At 36.4% G+C, this 16306-nt stretch overlaps 1 protein-coding gene across 1 annotated transcript in view; it reads left to right on the top strand.

The window, feature by feature from the left end:
• FSTL5 (follistatin like 5) overlaps positions 1-16306 on the top strand; it is a 269724-nt gene that overhangs the window by 68598 nt on the left and 184820 nt on the right. Inside the window, exon 4 of the mRNA XM_059844470.1 lies at positions 14264-14512. Within this exon, the coding sequence (XP_059700453.1) occupies positions 14264-14512 (249 nt within the window). The remainder of the gene's footprint in view (positions 1-14263; positions 14513-16306) is intronic.

Raw genomic sequence — 16306 nt, 5'->3', positions numbered from 1 at the left:
CTAATGTTGCTCTTATTCTAGGGGGAATGTAGAAATTATAGTCTTTTTGCACATTCCAATCCTAGTCACTAGTGTTTCTTTTAAGAACTACCATGCTTGAGGGAATTCATCTTGCTTACAAAATTTCATGATCTCAAGAAACAATTGCCAAATCCCTTATGATTGCCTTTTTTTTTTCTTGGTGTAGGAATTCAGGCTATTCAAGGCCCAGAATTTACACCTGACTGAATGAGTGCCAAATTGGATTTTCATGGAATATGTTAGGAAAACTATTTAAAATAAGGCTCTAGTGGAGAAGCAGTAATGAAAACACACATCCTTGCTTTACTTTGCATTGGTAAATTTATTTATTTATTTATTTAGGTACTGAAGAGGAAAACCCTGTTGTTCAATACAAGGCCTCTGGGTTTTATTTTGTTTTGAAAACTGCTTACCTTATTTAGCTTTCTCATTTTCTTAGAAAAATCAGAAGTTGAACTATTTTCTGCATGATTGCTGAATGCTTAAATCAAGTCCACACAGAACCCTTGAGTAACACAAACCAAAGTGGAGAGTTCAGTTGAAGTCTAGAACAGATAAATGTTTGAAATAACAGCAGGTTAAAATATGAATGGTTGATGTTTTGGTCTTCAATTACTTCCCCTTTCTTATGTTTAAGTTATTGGCAAATAAATCTGTGTCTTATGCATAGAAGAATATTCTTACCGCTGGAAAACATTTCTAATATCTTGGTATTGAAAACAAGTCATGATGGACATGCAGATTATTACCACATTTGAAATCATAGCACAGACACATTCTTTTTCCAAATACTTTGAGTGAGTCAACTAAACAAATGAAATGTCAAGATTTCGGGTTTTTATTTTTTTAGCTATGTTTTGTGTATTTCCTTAGATGCAAAGTTAGGAACCAAAATCAAATGCTTAAGATTTTTCATTAATTTTTTTCCTGTCGTTGTGTCTTCCATCAAATATAAGTTCATGACTGGAGAACTGGCTTCCCATGGCTTGGACCAGTATATTCTTCACTGGGTAATAAACTGTCTGGATGGCCAGGTCTGGAGAGTGATGGTGAATGGAGTTGCATCCAGTTGGTGGGTTGGTCACTGGTGGGATTCCCCAGAGCTCAGTATTTGGCCCAGACCTGTTTAGTATCTTTATTGGTGATCTGGATGAGAGCACTGAGTGCACCCTCAGCCAGTTTGCAGGTGACACTAAGGTGGGTGGGAGTGTTGATCTGCTGGAGGGCAGGAAGGCTCTACAGAGGCCAAGGCTTAAAAAGGCACAAGGTCCTGTGCTTGTGCAGTGCTAGAGGCTTGTGGCAGAATGGCTGTAAAAATGCCCAGCAGAAAAGGAGCTGGGGGTGCTGGTTGGCCAGCTGAACCTGAGTCAGTGTCTGCCCAGGTGGCCAGAGAAGGCCAGTGGCATCTTGGCTCGTATCAAGACTAGTGTGGCCAGCAGGACCAGACCAGTGATCATCCCCCCAGACTCAGAACTGGTGAGGGCACACCTCAAATCCTGTGTTTAGTTTTGGCCCTTTGCTACAAGAAACACTTTGAGGTTCTGCAGTGAGTCCAGAAAAGGGCAATGGAGCACAAGTCTGATGAGAATTGGCTGAGGGAGTTGGGGTTGTTTAGCCTGGAGAAAAGGAGGTTCAGAGGGGACCTTATCGCTCTCTACAACTGCCTGAAAGAATGTTGCAAGTGGGGATTGGTTTCTTCCAAGTGAAAAGCAATAGGAAAAGAGGAAAAGGCTTCAAGTTGCATTGATGCGTGTGCATGTCAGATTGGATATTAGGAAAAATTACTTCACTGAAAGAGCAGTTGTGGGAACAAGCTGTCCAGAAAAGTGGTAGAGTCACCACACCTGATAGTGCTCAACAAACATAGATGTGGCACTGGAGGACATGGTTTATTGTTGAAGATGGCACTGCGGGGTTAACAGTTGGCCTCAATGATCCTAAAAGCCTTTTCTAACCTCCATGATTCAATGGTTCTATGGAAAGTTTATTTTTAAAAGCATTACACTGTCTGATTTTTCTAAGCTGGTGATTATCCCTCTAGAAGTCTAAATTGGATTGAAGATTCTTCTTCCTTCTCACATATTGGAATAAAGAAAATAAACTGAAGTAAGCCAGAATTATCTTAAATATGAATTCAGATGTGAGAATAGGAGTATGGCTGTTGCTGTTGATTCTAGTAGATTCTAAAACTGGGAAAATTGGGAAAAAAAGTAATACTTTATTCATCTGCTGTTTCTTATGGTGTGTATTGTCTTTTAAGGTGTTTGTTGAATATTGTTATGAGATTGCACATTATTTTAAAATAAAAGACACCAAATAATCCCTGAGAAATTTTCAAGAAAGAGGTATAGTTTTTATTAATGCACAATAGTAATAGATAATAATCTTAGAAAAATTATTTAGTAAACACTTTTGTCAGTAGTTTTGTTATACATTTATTCAGTATGATGGCATGACTTCTCAGTTTTACAGTACTCAAGCAAATGCCAAAATAAAATGGCAAATAGTCCACTTAGAGGGGGATAAAAAGGAACTGAAACAAACCAAGAAAAACCCAGACCTTGAAAGTCTAAAGAATTTAATCATTAGCACTTGGAATGCTTTCTGTTTTAGCTGCAGGAATTTCACTGGTACTGACACAACTTCAGATGGTGCACTTAGCACTTTGCTAAATCATTTGCACATTTTTATCAGTTTCAGCTGGCATCACTGCCTTGGAAATCTTCAGTTTCTCTTTTATCATAACACACAGGTATCAAGTTAGAGGAAAGTGTGCCTGGTTCTGAAAAAACAGTTTGACTTGACTGCAATGCAGAATCCATGGAACTTTTTTTTCTTGCTGAGTTAATTTGTTGTGCTCTTGTGAGCAGAATATTACTGTCGAGACTTCTGTCTATTCAAAAAGTTCTTCAAGAAGGGAAATGTGGGAAGGAAGGTAATATAATTCTTGTGGGGATGAGAAGAGGAAGATAGAAATTCAGTACCTGCACATTGTCAAGTGTACATGCCTAGACAAAATCACTCTAATAAACTTGTGTTTGAAAAAAAATAGGGCATATATACTGATAAATACTGTTTAAACTGCTTAATAAATTCAGGAGGAAAATTAAAAATAACTCTAAAGGAAATACATAGCATTTTTTCAAGGTACTGGGCTTTCCACCTCCTTTTCAAAAAAGGTGCAAGAGCTCCAGAAATCTTTACAAATACATTATTCATAATTTTTCTGTTTTCTAGTAATTGTAGTGCAAACAGAATTCAGTGAAATTCGTTTACAAATGCATGTGTAGCAAGGCTGTTAAAATGTCTTTTAGCTTTAGTTGAACATTAAAAAAGTGGTTCAGGTTAAATTCTGTATGAAGTAAAGGATAGGTTTAAAGACTCAACAAGAAGTTTGTCTTAGGCAGTATGACTGGAAATACACTAATGCTTAAATTCTTCATAAATAGCTGTTAATGGATTAAACTGCTTTAAAAGTCATTCTTATTCCTACTTGTACTTTTTTTTTCCCTAGACTGTAATACTGTGCTAGTTCATGTGCATACAAAATGAAATTAAGACAGTGAAATAAGTTCTGCCATGACTTAAAATGGATTATATGAATGTTACCTTACAATGTAGTGTTGAAAAGAAAATCATACAGTTATAATTCAGTCATGCTTGTGCATAAGAATAAATTTATAGTGTCAAGAGGTGAGTGTTTTATGGCAAACAAAGCCAGTTATGCAGATCATTCCAGCAACTTGCACCTAATGAGTCAATTCACACAGATCTCATATAGGTTTGTTTGACAGTTTCCAAAATACTGTGAAGGCAGCATTTAAGAATAGAGGAAAATCTATTGTGGATTATAATTTCAGTCATTCAACTCAACTGTTTATGAGTAAAACAATTGTAAAAATTTAGTTACAAAGGCATTGCTACTTTCAAAGGATTTGTGATTAAATATTTATTTCTGCTTCAATTAATAATTTAGGGTTGCCAAGCATAAGCAGGCTTTGGTGAACTGAAATGACTTTCAATCCAGTTTAATAAATAAAAAAATACAGTCACTCAAAATAGTCATTCCCATGGCAAAGTTTATTTCTCTAGTTATAAAGAGTAAATTTATATCTGTGTGTCTAATGTTGTAGATTTCTTGAAATTACCTGAGAAAGTATGATGTGCAGCAAACTCTTTAGCTTTATTAATGGGTGTGAAAGTTAGTCTTACTTTTAGAAACTCCATATACAACAAGTATTATAACAGGATTTTTGTTTTCATTCATTTGAAATATTTCTGCACTTCAGTAGCCAAACCACTGAAACAGCAGACAGGGCTTGGTAGCTGTGGTGGCCAGAGGTTTCAGTTTAACACTGCCATTTTCTGGTGGGAAGAAAAGTGCCAGATGAACCAGGTGCGTGGAAGTTAGGCATCACTAGAAATGTTCTTGTAGACAGCACTCCATTGAATAGCAGTTTAAAATTAACTTTTATTTTTTTGTACAATTAGTTCTGTAGCTTGTATTTTTTAAATGCATAATAAGGATTATCTATTACTATAGCCCTAGATTGATTCTTATGTAGAATGCTGGTGGTTTTTATCAAATTCTAATATTATCTTTGAAGGAAGCTGTATTTTTTTCAATGTTTAGAAGGGCAATTTGTCACTAGACAGAAGTTATATCCACTAATACAAAAAACATGACTGTTGAAATATCTGACTAGAATTTTTCTTTCTGTTGAAAGCTAAATGCTTTCTCATTCGTAAATATATATATATCTATAAGGTTTTCTCAAAAGATTGATTCTCCATGAAGTAGGCGATAGGACTGATTGTATTTTGACTTCAGTTTGCTTTTACATATTTATTAGAAGAGAATAATCGATCTGATAGCAAACTATTTCCATAAAGACTACTGGATATAAAATTGAAACTGTGTTACTCAGGTTTAGCAGGAAAACTATACTTTATTCTCTTTTTTTCCCTAGGAATTATATATCACAGAAAATACCTTTAGTCTAAGCACAGAAAAATTTTTCAGTAGTCACATTACTTGACTGGATCACCTCACTTGGACATTATTTTCTGTGAAAGTAGTCACTTACATATTTATTTGAGTGGACTTCTCTGGTTTTTCAGGTATTTTTAGATAGACTTACATGATGTAGAAATAATTTTAAATGGATTGTTCAGGTAAACTATTCCTGTATGTCAAGATAAAGATTTTCAATACTTTACTTTTTCATTTTATTTTTATTTTCATAGAGCAATATTCTCTTCTTAAAGAGGTTTGGAAAAGCATTTTGCATTTTTCTGTTAATATCACCTAGATTTCAGTGTGATTTTTCATATTTTTAGATAATTTGGGTTAATTCTAACATCTTCAGAAAAAACCCCACAACTTTGCTGGATGTATGGAGCAGATAGGATCAGTCCTGTTCTGAAAAAAACAAAAAAGATAAGAGGTGTCTACACAGTGCATGGGGCTCTGCATCACATTTAGCTTACTTAAAATGGCAAAATTAAGCCAGGAATGTTCAAGCATAATTAAGATTATTTTCTTTTAGCAAAGTCAAGAGGGAAATATTATTTATAGAAACATTATTTTTAAAACTCCCTCTTATCTCTAAAATATTCACCTTTTGTAACTTGTTTTCTTTGGGACTTTTGGGGTTTTTTTGGTCCGTCGGTGTTTTGCTTTGTTTTGTTTTTTTTTCCTTTCAGAATTCCACACGTGGGTCATTGATGTCCAAGTTTGTTAGCTAAGTGTCTCTGAGACTTATACTCATATATACAAGTGTGTTTTGCTGTTCTATCTGAAGGGCTTGTAAAGATTGTATCTCACCTTAATAATCCTTAACTTTCCTGTGTTTATGTTTCACACATGTAAAGGAGATGGAAATTATTAGTATCTTATTGCTTTTGTAGAATAAATTGAATGAGAAATTCCATATAACAAAAATACCATGATATTCTTCTAAATATATTTTTTTCTAAGACGTGCCACTGATTAACAGTTTGGGTTACAGTGCACACACCCACATGCCCTTTGCTGGATTATTAATGCCTGGACAATCTTTCAAAGCTCCCACAGTGTTCCTGTACTGGGTCTTTCTGTCATGGAAGCAGCCCACATAATGCTCTCATTGGTGACCACAACAGTGCTGAGTTTGACACTGAACATCCTTGAATAACATAAAGGCCTTCTCTATTCCCACTCTGCCCCTCTGGAAGCAGGAAGCTGGGAGAAGACATGGCTGGTGGAGCTGGCCCAGACTGCCAAAGGGGCATCCCACTCCATAAAACATCCTGCTCAGTGATAACAGCTGGGCAAAAGGAGGAGGATGGGCTGGCGGGGGAGAAATACTGGTGCTCAAGACATGGCCCTGTCACTTCTGTTTTCCTCAAGATGGCTGGGCATCTGCCTGCCAGTGGAAATTAATGAATGAATTCCTTATAGAATTCCTTCTGTATTCCTGTGAGAGTGAGCAAGCCATCGGGTGGGCAGTACATGCTATACCACAGGGCCAGCCCACCACAGTTCCTTAGTAACAACTGGGAAAAAATGGACAGTGTAAAATTTATTAGGAGCAAATATTTCACATCAGTAAAACTGAAAATACTTGACTTTTCTTTTTTAGCTTTCCTTGAACAGCAGTGATGCTGCACTTTAACCATATGGTTTAAATGCTGCTCAATGTGTGTGCTACCTTTTCAAGTACAGGTCCCTGGGGAAGGTAGCAGAAAGACATCACAGATTTATCTGTAAGAAGGGCTTTGAAGTTAAAAACTCCAACAAAACAGTGTTGTTTCAATGTCTGACACAGGAATAGAATAATATCTGGATTATGGGATGCTAGTTTTTACCATGGATAATTGAATTACCTATTTCATGACAACTACTTGATCAGGGATGAGTTAAATTTTCTCTTTATAATGTTGTTTCATACAGAAATGTATTTAATCCCAGGGAAAGCCATATATAGCTATCAAGAAAACAATAGTTTTTTATTATGCTATTAGCTCAAAATGGACAAATGTGTTCTTCATGTGAAAAGTTTGCCAAAGAGAAGCAGTTAATATTATTGTGTGATAGGGCAGTTAAACCTTGCTTCTTGAAACCAAATACTAACAGCCTTCCTAATTTTAACTAAGTAAAAGGAGAATTCTAGTCAATAATTTACTCAAACTTGATTGTTTTGATCATTGTTGCTAAAACTAATCAGTTTGGCCTTAGAATAACAACAAAAAAAAAAGGTTGTTTTGTCTGACTGAGAACTAAGCTAGCCCTTTGTGATATTCATAAAGCCTTATTTCAAATAAGCATTAAAATGTGTGAAAGGTTGTTCAGACTATGACCTTTTCAAAACTGCTGTCGCTATGATGCACATTTCCTGCTCTTCCTGACATTGGGTGATGTGTTTGGCAGAACAGAGGATTGCCTGCTGTGCTGCAATTGAAAAGCAATCAACCATTTGAATAAGGGTCCATGTATCTGTGATGAGGCAAACGTGTAATTTGTTTCCTGCTTTGTGTTAAAGAAACTCTTTTTGCCACTGGTTTGATGTTAAATGAATTATAAACATTTTTCAAAATAAAGATAATATGTGAGAAAGACAAACACAGCTAATGCTAATCAGAGCTAAGGATTTAATTGAAAGTAATGAATTGCTGGCTCGAAACTGCTCAAAGACATCCGTCTATATTTACACTTAGAGCCAGCAGTGCTCTTAATCCAAATCTATTCAGCTGTTTATGTCAGACCTGAGTGCATTTTCCATTCCCTTCATGTAAGGCAAGTAGCATGTCTGGAGCCCAGAGACCATTTTGTAAGTTTAATGGTCACTGGCCAAATGTAAGAAGGGTGATTGATGAAGGATATTTCTACAAGGTTCAATATTGTGCCCAAGAATCACCTCCTAGCAGTGAGAGAGAATTGGGCAGCTCCTTCTTGGTTCCCATGAGCATGAGGGCTGTGCTTGCCAGGACAGCAATGTCACCTGAGGGAGCTGGCAGGTGAGGTGGCACACAGGACCTTGCTGTGTGGGCACAGGGCCAGAGCACTCACAGTGGCTCAGCACCACTGGGATGGTGAAATTGAATTTGGTACAGGCAGAAATCTGAGCAGGCACCTCACTGGAGGAAAGGCTCTGTGGTGGAGTTGTCACAGGCATTTGCTCTGATATCAAACAGGTGTTTCACAGCCCTGTTAGTGAGCAAGAAAGTTTACAGAGGCAGGAACACATGGAAAGCCTTTGTAATTGCAGAAGGCAAGGGTCAGGCAGCTGCTGAACCCTCTGATGTGGGCACCCGGAGTGGAGCAAGCCTATAAAGGGGTTGCTATGAGGATGAGAGAGGAGCAGGTGAAGGCTCTGGAAAGGGGGAAAAGTTTCTGCCTAATAAGCAAAAGAGGTTTTTGTGTAGTTCTGGTTGTGTTGTAACTTCTCATTTTCTTATGTGGCATTTTTGTTCTTGGTCTTCAATTTCATTCAAGTAAAGGAGGTAGGATTTGATTTTTCTCTTTTCTGAGGAAACTAAATTCTGTGAATTTTGCTGAAGATGGCTTCTAAGTGCTGGCAAGAAAAACAAATTCATATGATCAAAGATGCTAACCTGACTGTTTCTGGCTGACAGATGCACTTTTATGGGAGGTTTCAATATTTCAAGTTAATAACTAGGCAATTCAGCACTTACAGATCTCCCTGGTATTACCTGGTATTATTTTGTTCTCCTTTTTCTTACTGTAGTTTTGCAAATTATTTCCTTTAAAAGTGTGGCTCTTTCTCCTAATTTGTTCCAACTTACAAATATAGGGCAATAAGAAAGTCACTTTATTTGAATATAGACCTCTTATTCTCCCAGTTGTATTTAGGCTTGATTTTTAAGGTTGAAGAAGTCCTGTACAATCATAATGCCTGTGTCAATTTCTGTTACTTGGTCCTCAATGAGAAATACTGACTCCACCAGAAGATCTCAATCATCTTCTATGGCAGTGTAAATCTTTACAATACTTCCAGTGTCCCTACTGGGAAGGAAAGAGGAAAGGTAGATGTATGTCTGAGGGCAGAGGGGGAAGGCAGCAAAGAAGGAAGGAAAGGACGGTACAAGACCCAGCCAAAAACTTATTTTCCACACAGGCAGAATAGACTTTTGTATAAAGCACTGGACCTTACTTGCCTGGTGCTGAAAGAAAACCATGCCAGAGCAAGAGGATGGTGAGCCATGTGTATGATTTTCTTTCACTCCTGCAGGTAGGAGCAGGGCTGAGAGCTGTGAGCTGCCAGGGGCTGTTTCTGAGGGCTGTGGGCTGCATTCCTCATCCTGCCCCTGCATGGCTCTGGGGCCTTTTTTGTCCTTGCTTCCCACCCTCCCATCTTTGAGCCACTAGTTCTCTTCAGTTTAAGATATGCACCATTATGTGGTGGACATTCATTACTGTAATGAATAAGAACTGTTGCTAAAATGCTACAGTTGAAATATAGAAAAAGTCTAGAGCTTTAATATTTATGAGCAGAATCTCACAGGTCATACTGGGGTCTTGCTCAGTGTTAATGCCCTATGAGTCTTAATGGTAGGTGGTGATAAATCTTATTTGCTACTAAAACCTGAAACTACACTTCCTAAAATAAGGATTACAGTCTTGATTGGGCCTTTCATAGGTAGTGTGTTAAGCAAAGATACAGCTGTAGAGGTGGAATTGTAATTTACAGAATGGTTTTAAGTGGAAGAGGGGGGAATGGGTCTACAGGTCTTTTGACCCCAGAAATTACCATTAGTTATTTGCACACAAAATATCACTGCATTGTCTTGAAAAGTAGCTACCACTTTGTTTTTCTTGACACGTGGGTGATGCAGCAACTTAGGATAGAAGCCATGAATGTAAATTATGTTGTTAGGGAAGTAAGAAAACAGCCTGAGTTTGTGGGAGAATGCTCAGCACACAGAAAGCCTGTGTGTGTGTGTGTGTGTGTGTGTGTTCCAGCCCCGGGCCAACTGTAGAACATGGTGATTCATGCTCCCATGAATTTCCAAAGTTTCACTGTGCAGTGTTGCTCTAAACTGATTAGATAAAAGGATAAAGTATGTGTAGTATTTCTGTGAGTCTTAGCATGCTAAAACATCAGCTTAATTCCCAGATGTAAATGAATCAAACTGTGACCTACAACTTGCTCAGCTATGGATGATGTTGAAGTATCCTTTAAACAGGCAGCCTGTATGAGGAATCCCAACTGAAAACTTGAAATTGTATTTATTAATTTTATTTTATTTTAAGTTAAAACTATTTTACTTTCTCTAGTGTCTAAAAATAAAAACTTCTGCCCTTCCATTTGGTATCTGTTTAGAGTTTTAAGTTTCAAGAGGATCTGAAAAATCTATGTGACTGCTTTGACCGTATTGGGTGTAAAACACTTTTAGTGATAGTTCTTAAAGTAAGGGTTTTTTTTGTTGTTTTTTAACTTAAGGCTGTGATAATTTGAATGTTTCTTGACTTATTTTCAGATGGAAAAAAGTACATTTTGTTTCCTGTAGTACTTTAGATCCTCTCAAAATGTGGAAATATAATACTTTTTTTAACTGAAAATTCAGAGTTCATAACTCCTATGGGTATGTGCCTGTTTTTGTGTTGTGGCATTTGACTAATGTAGACTTGCCTATCATCACATAGGCAATAACAATTGCTGTAAAAATATTTGCATTCATGGCTAGATTATTTGTCATCCCAAATTAATGGCTTTCAGTCTCTTAATATAGAATATGCTGCTTACCTTCTCAGCTGAATTACTGAATTATATCTAAATATGGCATTCTAAGTTCTTCTCAGACTGATTTGCTTTCTAAAACATGTGCTTAGATAGAACAACAGCCTTCTGAAACACTGTGTTTGTGATGATGATGATGATGGTTTTCTGAATGGCTGCTGCATCCTAAGCAATTTCATGCCAGGAGACTTCGCTACACTGACATTCAAGAAACCCAACCAAACAACCAAAAAAATCCCCTAAAAAACCCCAACAAACTGAAAGAAACCTCATCCGTTATCAAAGTATCAAAAGTATACCTCCAATAATAATAATATATCCAGGAATGAATAGTAATAGTGTCAGTTTCCTGATGGTGACTGAAATAGCCAGCCATTTATGAATGGGCTGCATGTCACAGTCCACATTGGTTTAAAATGTGGTTTCTTTTTTGTTAATGGCAAGATTCCTGTAGCTTAGTAGCAGTTCCTATTCCAAGAATAAAATTATGGAAGTACCTTTTTTGGAAACAAAAAATAAAATTAAGGATTTGCCAAATATAGTGATTTTTGCAATTTGGCCTTGAGCAGTGAAAAGCAGCAGAAACTGGTTTTACTTAAGCTGGGGTTTGGTTCTTCATTTGTTTTTTTAACTTATATCTAAACTAATTTCATGAGTTTAACTCATATCTAAACTCAGTATCTCTTTAGGTTGATGATTTGTTTGCATTTTCATAATTGGGTGCATGTTTATTTCAAATTTATGATTCTGAGCATTTTGTCACCTGTTTTGGAATTGCATGGATTTAATTTATTTCTTTACTTTGGGTGATCTGGTAATCTGGTAACCACAGTTTGGTGGAGTGCTTCAGAGTATAATTCTAACTGTTTTTTCTTAAATATGTGCTGTGAACACCACATATTCTTCTCAGTGCAGAACAGTGCCTGTTAAACATGCTATAACATAATGCTGACTGAAGGCTTTAGATTGTATCTGGAGAAAGAATCCTGCTTCTCTTGAGGTCAGTGGGAATTTTACCACAGACTTCAGTGGAAGGAGTTGTATATGCAGTGATGTATGCAAATTTATGTATTGTTTTGGAGCAGTTATTGGTGTAAAATGAAGACATATATGAAACATTTCATAATAAATACAGTTTTTCATTAAGGCAGAAAAGTTGCTTGTTTATTGCAGTACGTAATTGGTATATGTTGACAAATACCCATATTATAAATATCAGGATATGTAATGTAAATTATTCTCCCTTATCTGAAAGAAAGTGTTTTGCATTCAGGCATCAGATTCAATTATAGTGCTAAGATGAAGTCCCAAGAGAAGTATTAAATGAGTTCTATTTTCATAACATGCAGCACAGTACATTTTTGAGTCACCACACACCTCTCAATAATTCAGAGCAGTTGTCAGATGGAGTTCTAAGATCTTTCTCTTCAGTTCAGAAAGCATAAATAATAATGGTTTGTGTACTTTGTCCTCAAACTGTAACAATTCCATCACTTCAAAGAAGTTCAAGTTCTTAAATTCTGCAATGTGAATACATGACCTGTGCTGTGAAGCACTCTTGGGTATTCCAAAGCTTTACTCGAGCTTAGCTTTTGTATGAGAAAATAGGGAAATTAGGTTTACATTAATTTCTGTCAGTTGATGTCTGTGGCTCACGCATAGTGGTGAATACATTGGCACGAGGAGGAATACTTTCCAAAACTTATGGGAAAAATTTAATGTTGAATTGGATTTTCCTGTTTCAAGTCATTTTGGTGCAGGAGCAGGTAAACCCGCCATCAGCTGGGTCTTTACATGTGTGTAAAAGTCACTGTGGCTTAGTTATATAAGCCATACAACACCTGAGGTGAATATGTGGTACTCTCAACTTTGTGCTGAAATTGTTATCAAGTAATACAGTGAAAGCGTGTCATTAGAGCCAAATTTCATGGTTGTGTGCTTTCTGTAGTACATTTGTCTAGAAAATTTGTGCTGTGTGAGAAAGCAAGAAATCAAAGCATGCTTGTCTAATAGACTCAGAGGCTTCAGAAGAAAAAGTGGTGAGATTTTTATATCTGCCACTGAAGTGAAGAACATAAATTCTTAGTGGCTTGAAGAAATGTGCTTCAAGCTATTGTATTGACATGTAAGCATTTCGCTATGAAAAATGAATCTAGAATGGTCAAATTACTACCAAATTATGCATTGTGATTTGCTTCTTCATGCTGTTTTTATATGGGTTAGCCAAGGATGGATTCAGCTAGGATGTGAGGAAAGTATTGCAAGGAATTAGAATAACCGGTGTTTGTTTGGGACATTAGGAGTACAAAGTGAGAGAATAAAATTAAGTAGCTGTGAAGGGCAGTGTCTATTCTGGCATTTGGAGGCATTTTAATATTTCTATACATATTTTATGACACAATTGCAATTATCAGAATATATTTATTTATTGATAATTGCAATTACAATTCTGCTTGCATATTCACATCATTTTCACATCATACCCTTTCTCTTGCCAAGAAGCCATAGTTAGTTCTATGGCAGTCAAAATAGAAACTGGGCATATAATTAGGAAATATTATTGTGCACTGAACTTCCCCTTTCACAAAGAGATCTGCAACTGACAGCAGGGCTTATCTTACATGGTGGCAGCACATTTAGGATAGAAAGCAGACAGATGGCTTTGCTAGCCTAATGTAGACAATCCATTTCCTTTTTTAGGAGCAGAAGGAACTGAAAGTTGTGGCCAGCAGAAACTCCCCAATTTCTACTGCAGCAGTCTTAAAGCTCTGTTTGTTTGCCATCCAAATCATATTTGTCATCATTGAAATACCACTTAGATGTTCATGTAACTCCTTCTAGGCACCATTCACTTGATATATCAGTCTTGCTCTTCCATGCTCTGTTTCTTGAAATGTCATTGTAATGTCACCACTGAGGTCTTGTCATTTTTTGTTTTTAAATTCTCCATATTGATTCAGAGCCCTGATTCTGCTTTAGTTATTCTCATGGATCAGACTCAGTGTGTAAGTTTCTATTTTATCTGCCTGGAGTTTCTGGAAGATGCTATTAATCACATGGTTTAGATTCAGGTAGTCCTGAAAGGAGCACAAAGTTAGATTCAATCCTTGTGGGTCTCTTTCAGTTTGAGACATCCTATGGTCTAAATTCTAGAGAATACATTATTCTGCTGCATGCAACAATATAGCAATCTTAGGGTGACAAACTTCAGTATACATTAAAAAAGTAATGATTTACTCTGATTTTTTTTTAATGAAGAGTAACTCTTGTTACTAGATCTTGCTCTAATTACAGTTAGCCTATGACAATGATTAAAAGTATAAAAGTCATGATAAGGAGACTCAATTTTTTAACATCAGGCTGACCTATATTTAATATTAGTCAAGGATGTAACAAAAAGCATACTCTCACTTCACTTACTGAAATCTTTTTGTATCTTGCATGCAATTAAGCAAAATGTAGTTATTAAATAAAAACCTTCTTTTTTTCCCTTTTTTAAGGGTATTTTGGTCAGGATGGCCATTTTGGATCATGTGAAAACAAGTACTGTGGTCTGGGCAGGCACTGCGTGGTGAATGGGAAGACTGGCCAAGCCGAGTGCCTGTGCATGGAGCACTGCAAGCCACATTACAAACCTGTGTGTGGGTCTGATGGAGAATTCTATGAAAACCACTGTGAAGTGCACAGAGCTGCCTGTCTGAAAAAGCAAAAGATCACCATTGTACACAATGAAGATTGTTTCTTTAAAGGTAAGCATGGCTGAACAATATCTGGAATATTGCTGTCGGGTATGTGTTTTCAAGCTGTTCAATTAAATCTCTATAGCATCTGCACTGAGTGTACAATGAATAAATGACTTGAAATATTAATACAGTAAGTATTGCACTCCAGAGATACCTTATGGATTTTTTTTTCCTTTTGTTTATACTCAGTGCTCTAGGCATTTAACCTGAATAAACCAGTTGTCTCTTAGAAACTAATTTATGGCAGCTTGCCTTACAAATGTGGTTGCTGACCTTATTCATATAGATGTACTTATATCCCAAAGCCTGAAGGATGTTAATCTTTGTTGCAGGAAAAACAGAATTAAGGATTTCAGAGGAGTTTTGGAAGGTTGCAGGAGCTGTGCCTATATTTGGTGTTGAAGTTGATAGATCAGCTGCTTGCTCATGGCTAAATGGGTCTTTCTTGCTTTGAATTTGGATGATGAAAAGTTTACTTGTGTACTCATCAAAGCATGCACGATTAGTTGCTTTTTAATCTTTTGAATGCTGAGATGCCAGCCTGAATTCTGAGAGCTACACCTTATGCTCAGCATTTTATGCTGACAATGTCAACAATTACAACATGTCTTTTGTTGTGTAATTTGAGCACACCTTGCAGGTTTCTGGAACTCTGCCAGTGCAGACTTTGAATATTTGTGACTACTTTAACAGATTTTGAGTGTGTTTTCACTGGTTAAAAAAACGTGGATGGCTTTGGTGGGAGGGGAATTTTTTTTTTAATAAGACCCTTTTTTATTAGTCTTTTTAGTGTTTCCTGAAAACATGATAAGCTCAGCAAGTTCATCAAAAGATGCTGAGGTACAGGTATCCATAGGTTAAACTGGGGGTATGGAAATCTTCTAACAGAAATCCATACATAAGTAATAGCAAAAGTTTACCTTTATTCAAAACTAGCTGTGGATGCTGTATAAAATTGATATAGCATCACAATATGTAGGCCTTCAGTACATAGCATGTGTTTTGAAGTCGTGGAAAATAAAAATGGGATTCTAGGACTATCACATATAGTGCTTGTTGGGAATGGTTTGTGCATTAACAACAAAACATGAATGCTTCCATCTTAACAGTCACAATCTCTTTAAAAAAAAAAAAAAAGCTTTGATGATGTGGTACTCTGGTAGAAGAAATGAACACAGAATGTTCAAATTTAGGGGGCTAATTTCAGTTCTTTAGTATGTTGTGTACAACAGAAATAATTTCAGAGCGTGTGTGGGAAAAAATTATAGCATTGCTACATTTTTTCATCTTAGAAAAAGAGATTTATTTATGGAAATGAGACAGTACTTCAGGTAGAAGAATAATCCAAAGTTTGCCTTGAGTTTTGTTAGCTCATCTTTATGTTTTAAATTCACCATGCTTCTTTCAACACTTGTTGTTGTGGACAGTGAAGTATCTGAATGATGTTCAACTTCAGACACCTAATTTAGATGCTGGATTTAGAAAGATTAAAGTAGGTTTTTCCTTTAGTCAATTACAGTCTTTAGCAAAGAACTATGGTATCTGACTGACTTTGAGATGCCTTCTGAAAACTGTTATTTATCAAGATGCTCAAGTTCTCTAGTTTGGGCTATAACTACATGCCTAAAAATAATGTAAATTCATTTCATTTTCCTTCTTCATTCTCATCTTATGTTGACTTCAGTAGTGTTAGACAAATGAGATGGGAACAGTTATTTTTCTTAAACTTATTTCATATATATGGGCCTTATCAATCTCAGTTTCTTTTATGTTAACTTCACCTGCTTCATTGCTGTAGTA

This window comes from Haemorhous mexicanus, chromosome 4 (genome assembly GCF_027477595.1).
Source record: "Haemorhous mexicanus isolate bHaeMex1 chromosome 4, bHaeMex1.pri, whole genome shotgun sequence".
Classification (NCBI taxonomy): domain Eukaryota; kingdom Metazoa; phylum Chordata; class Aves; order Passeriformes; family Fringillidae; genus Haemorhous; species Haemorhous mexicanus.
The sequence above is the reverse complement of the archived record's forward strand: the minus strand, read 5'-3'. Positions and strand labels throughout refer to the sequence as shown.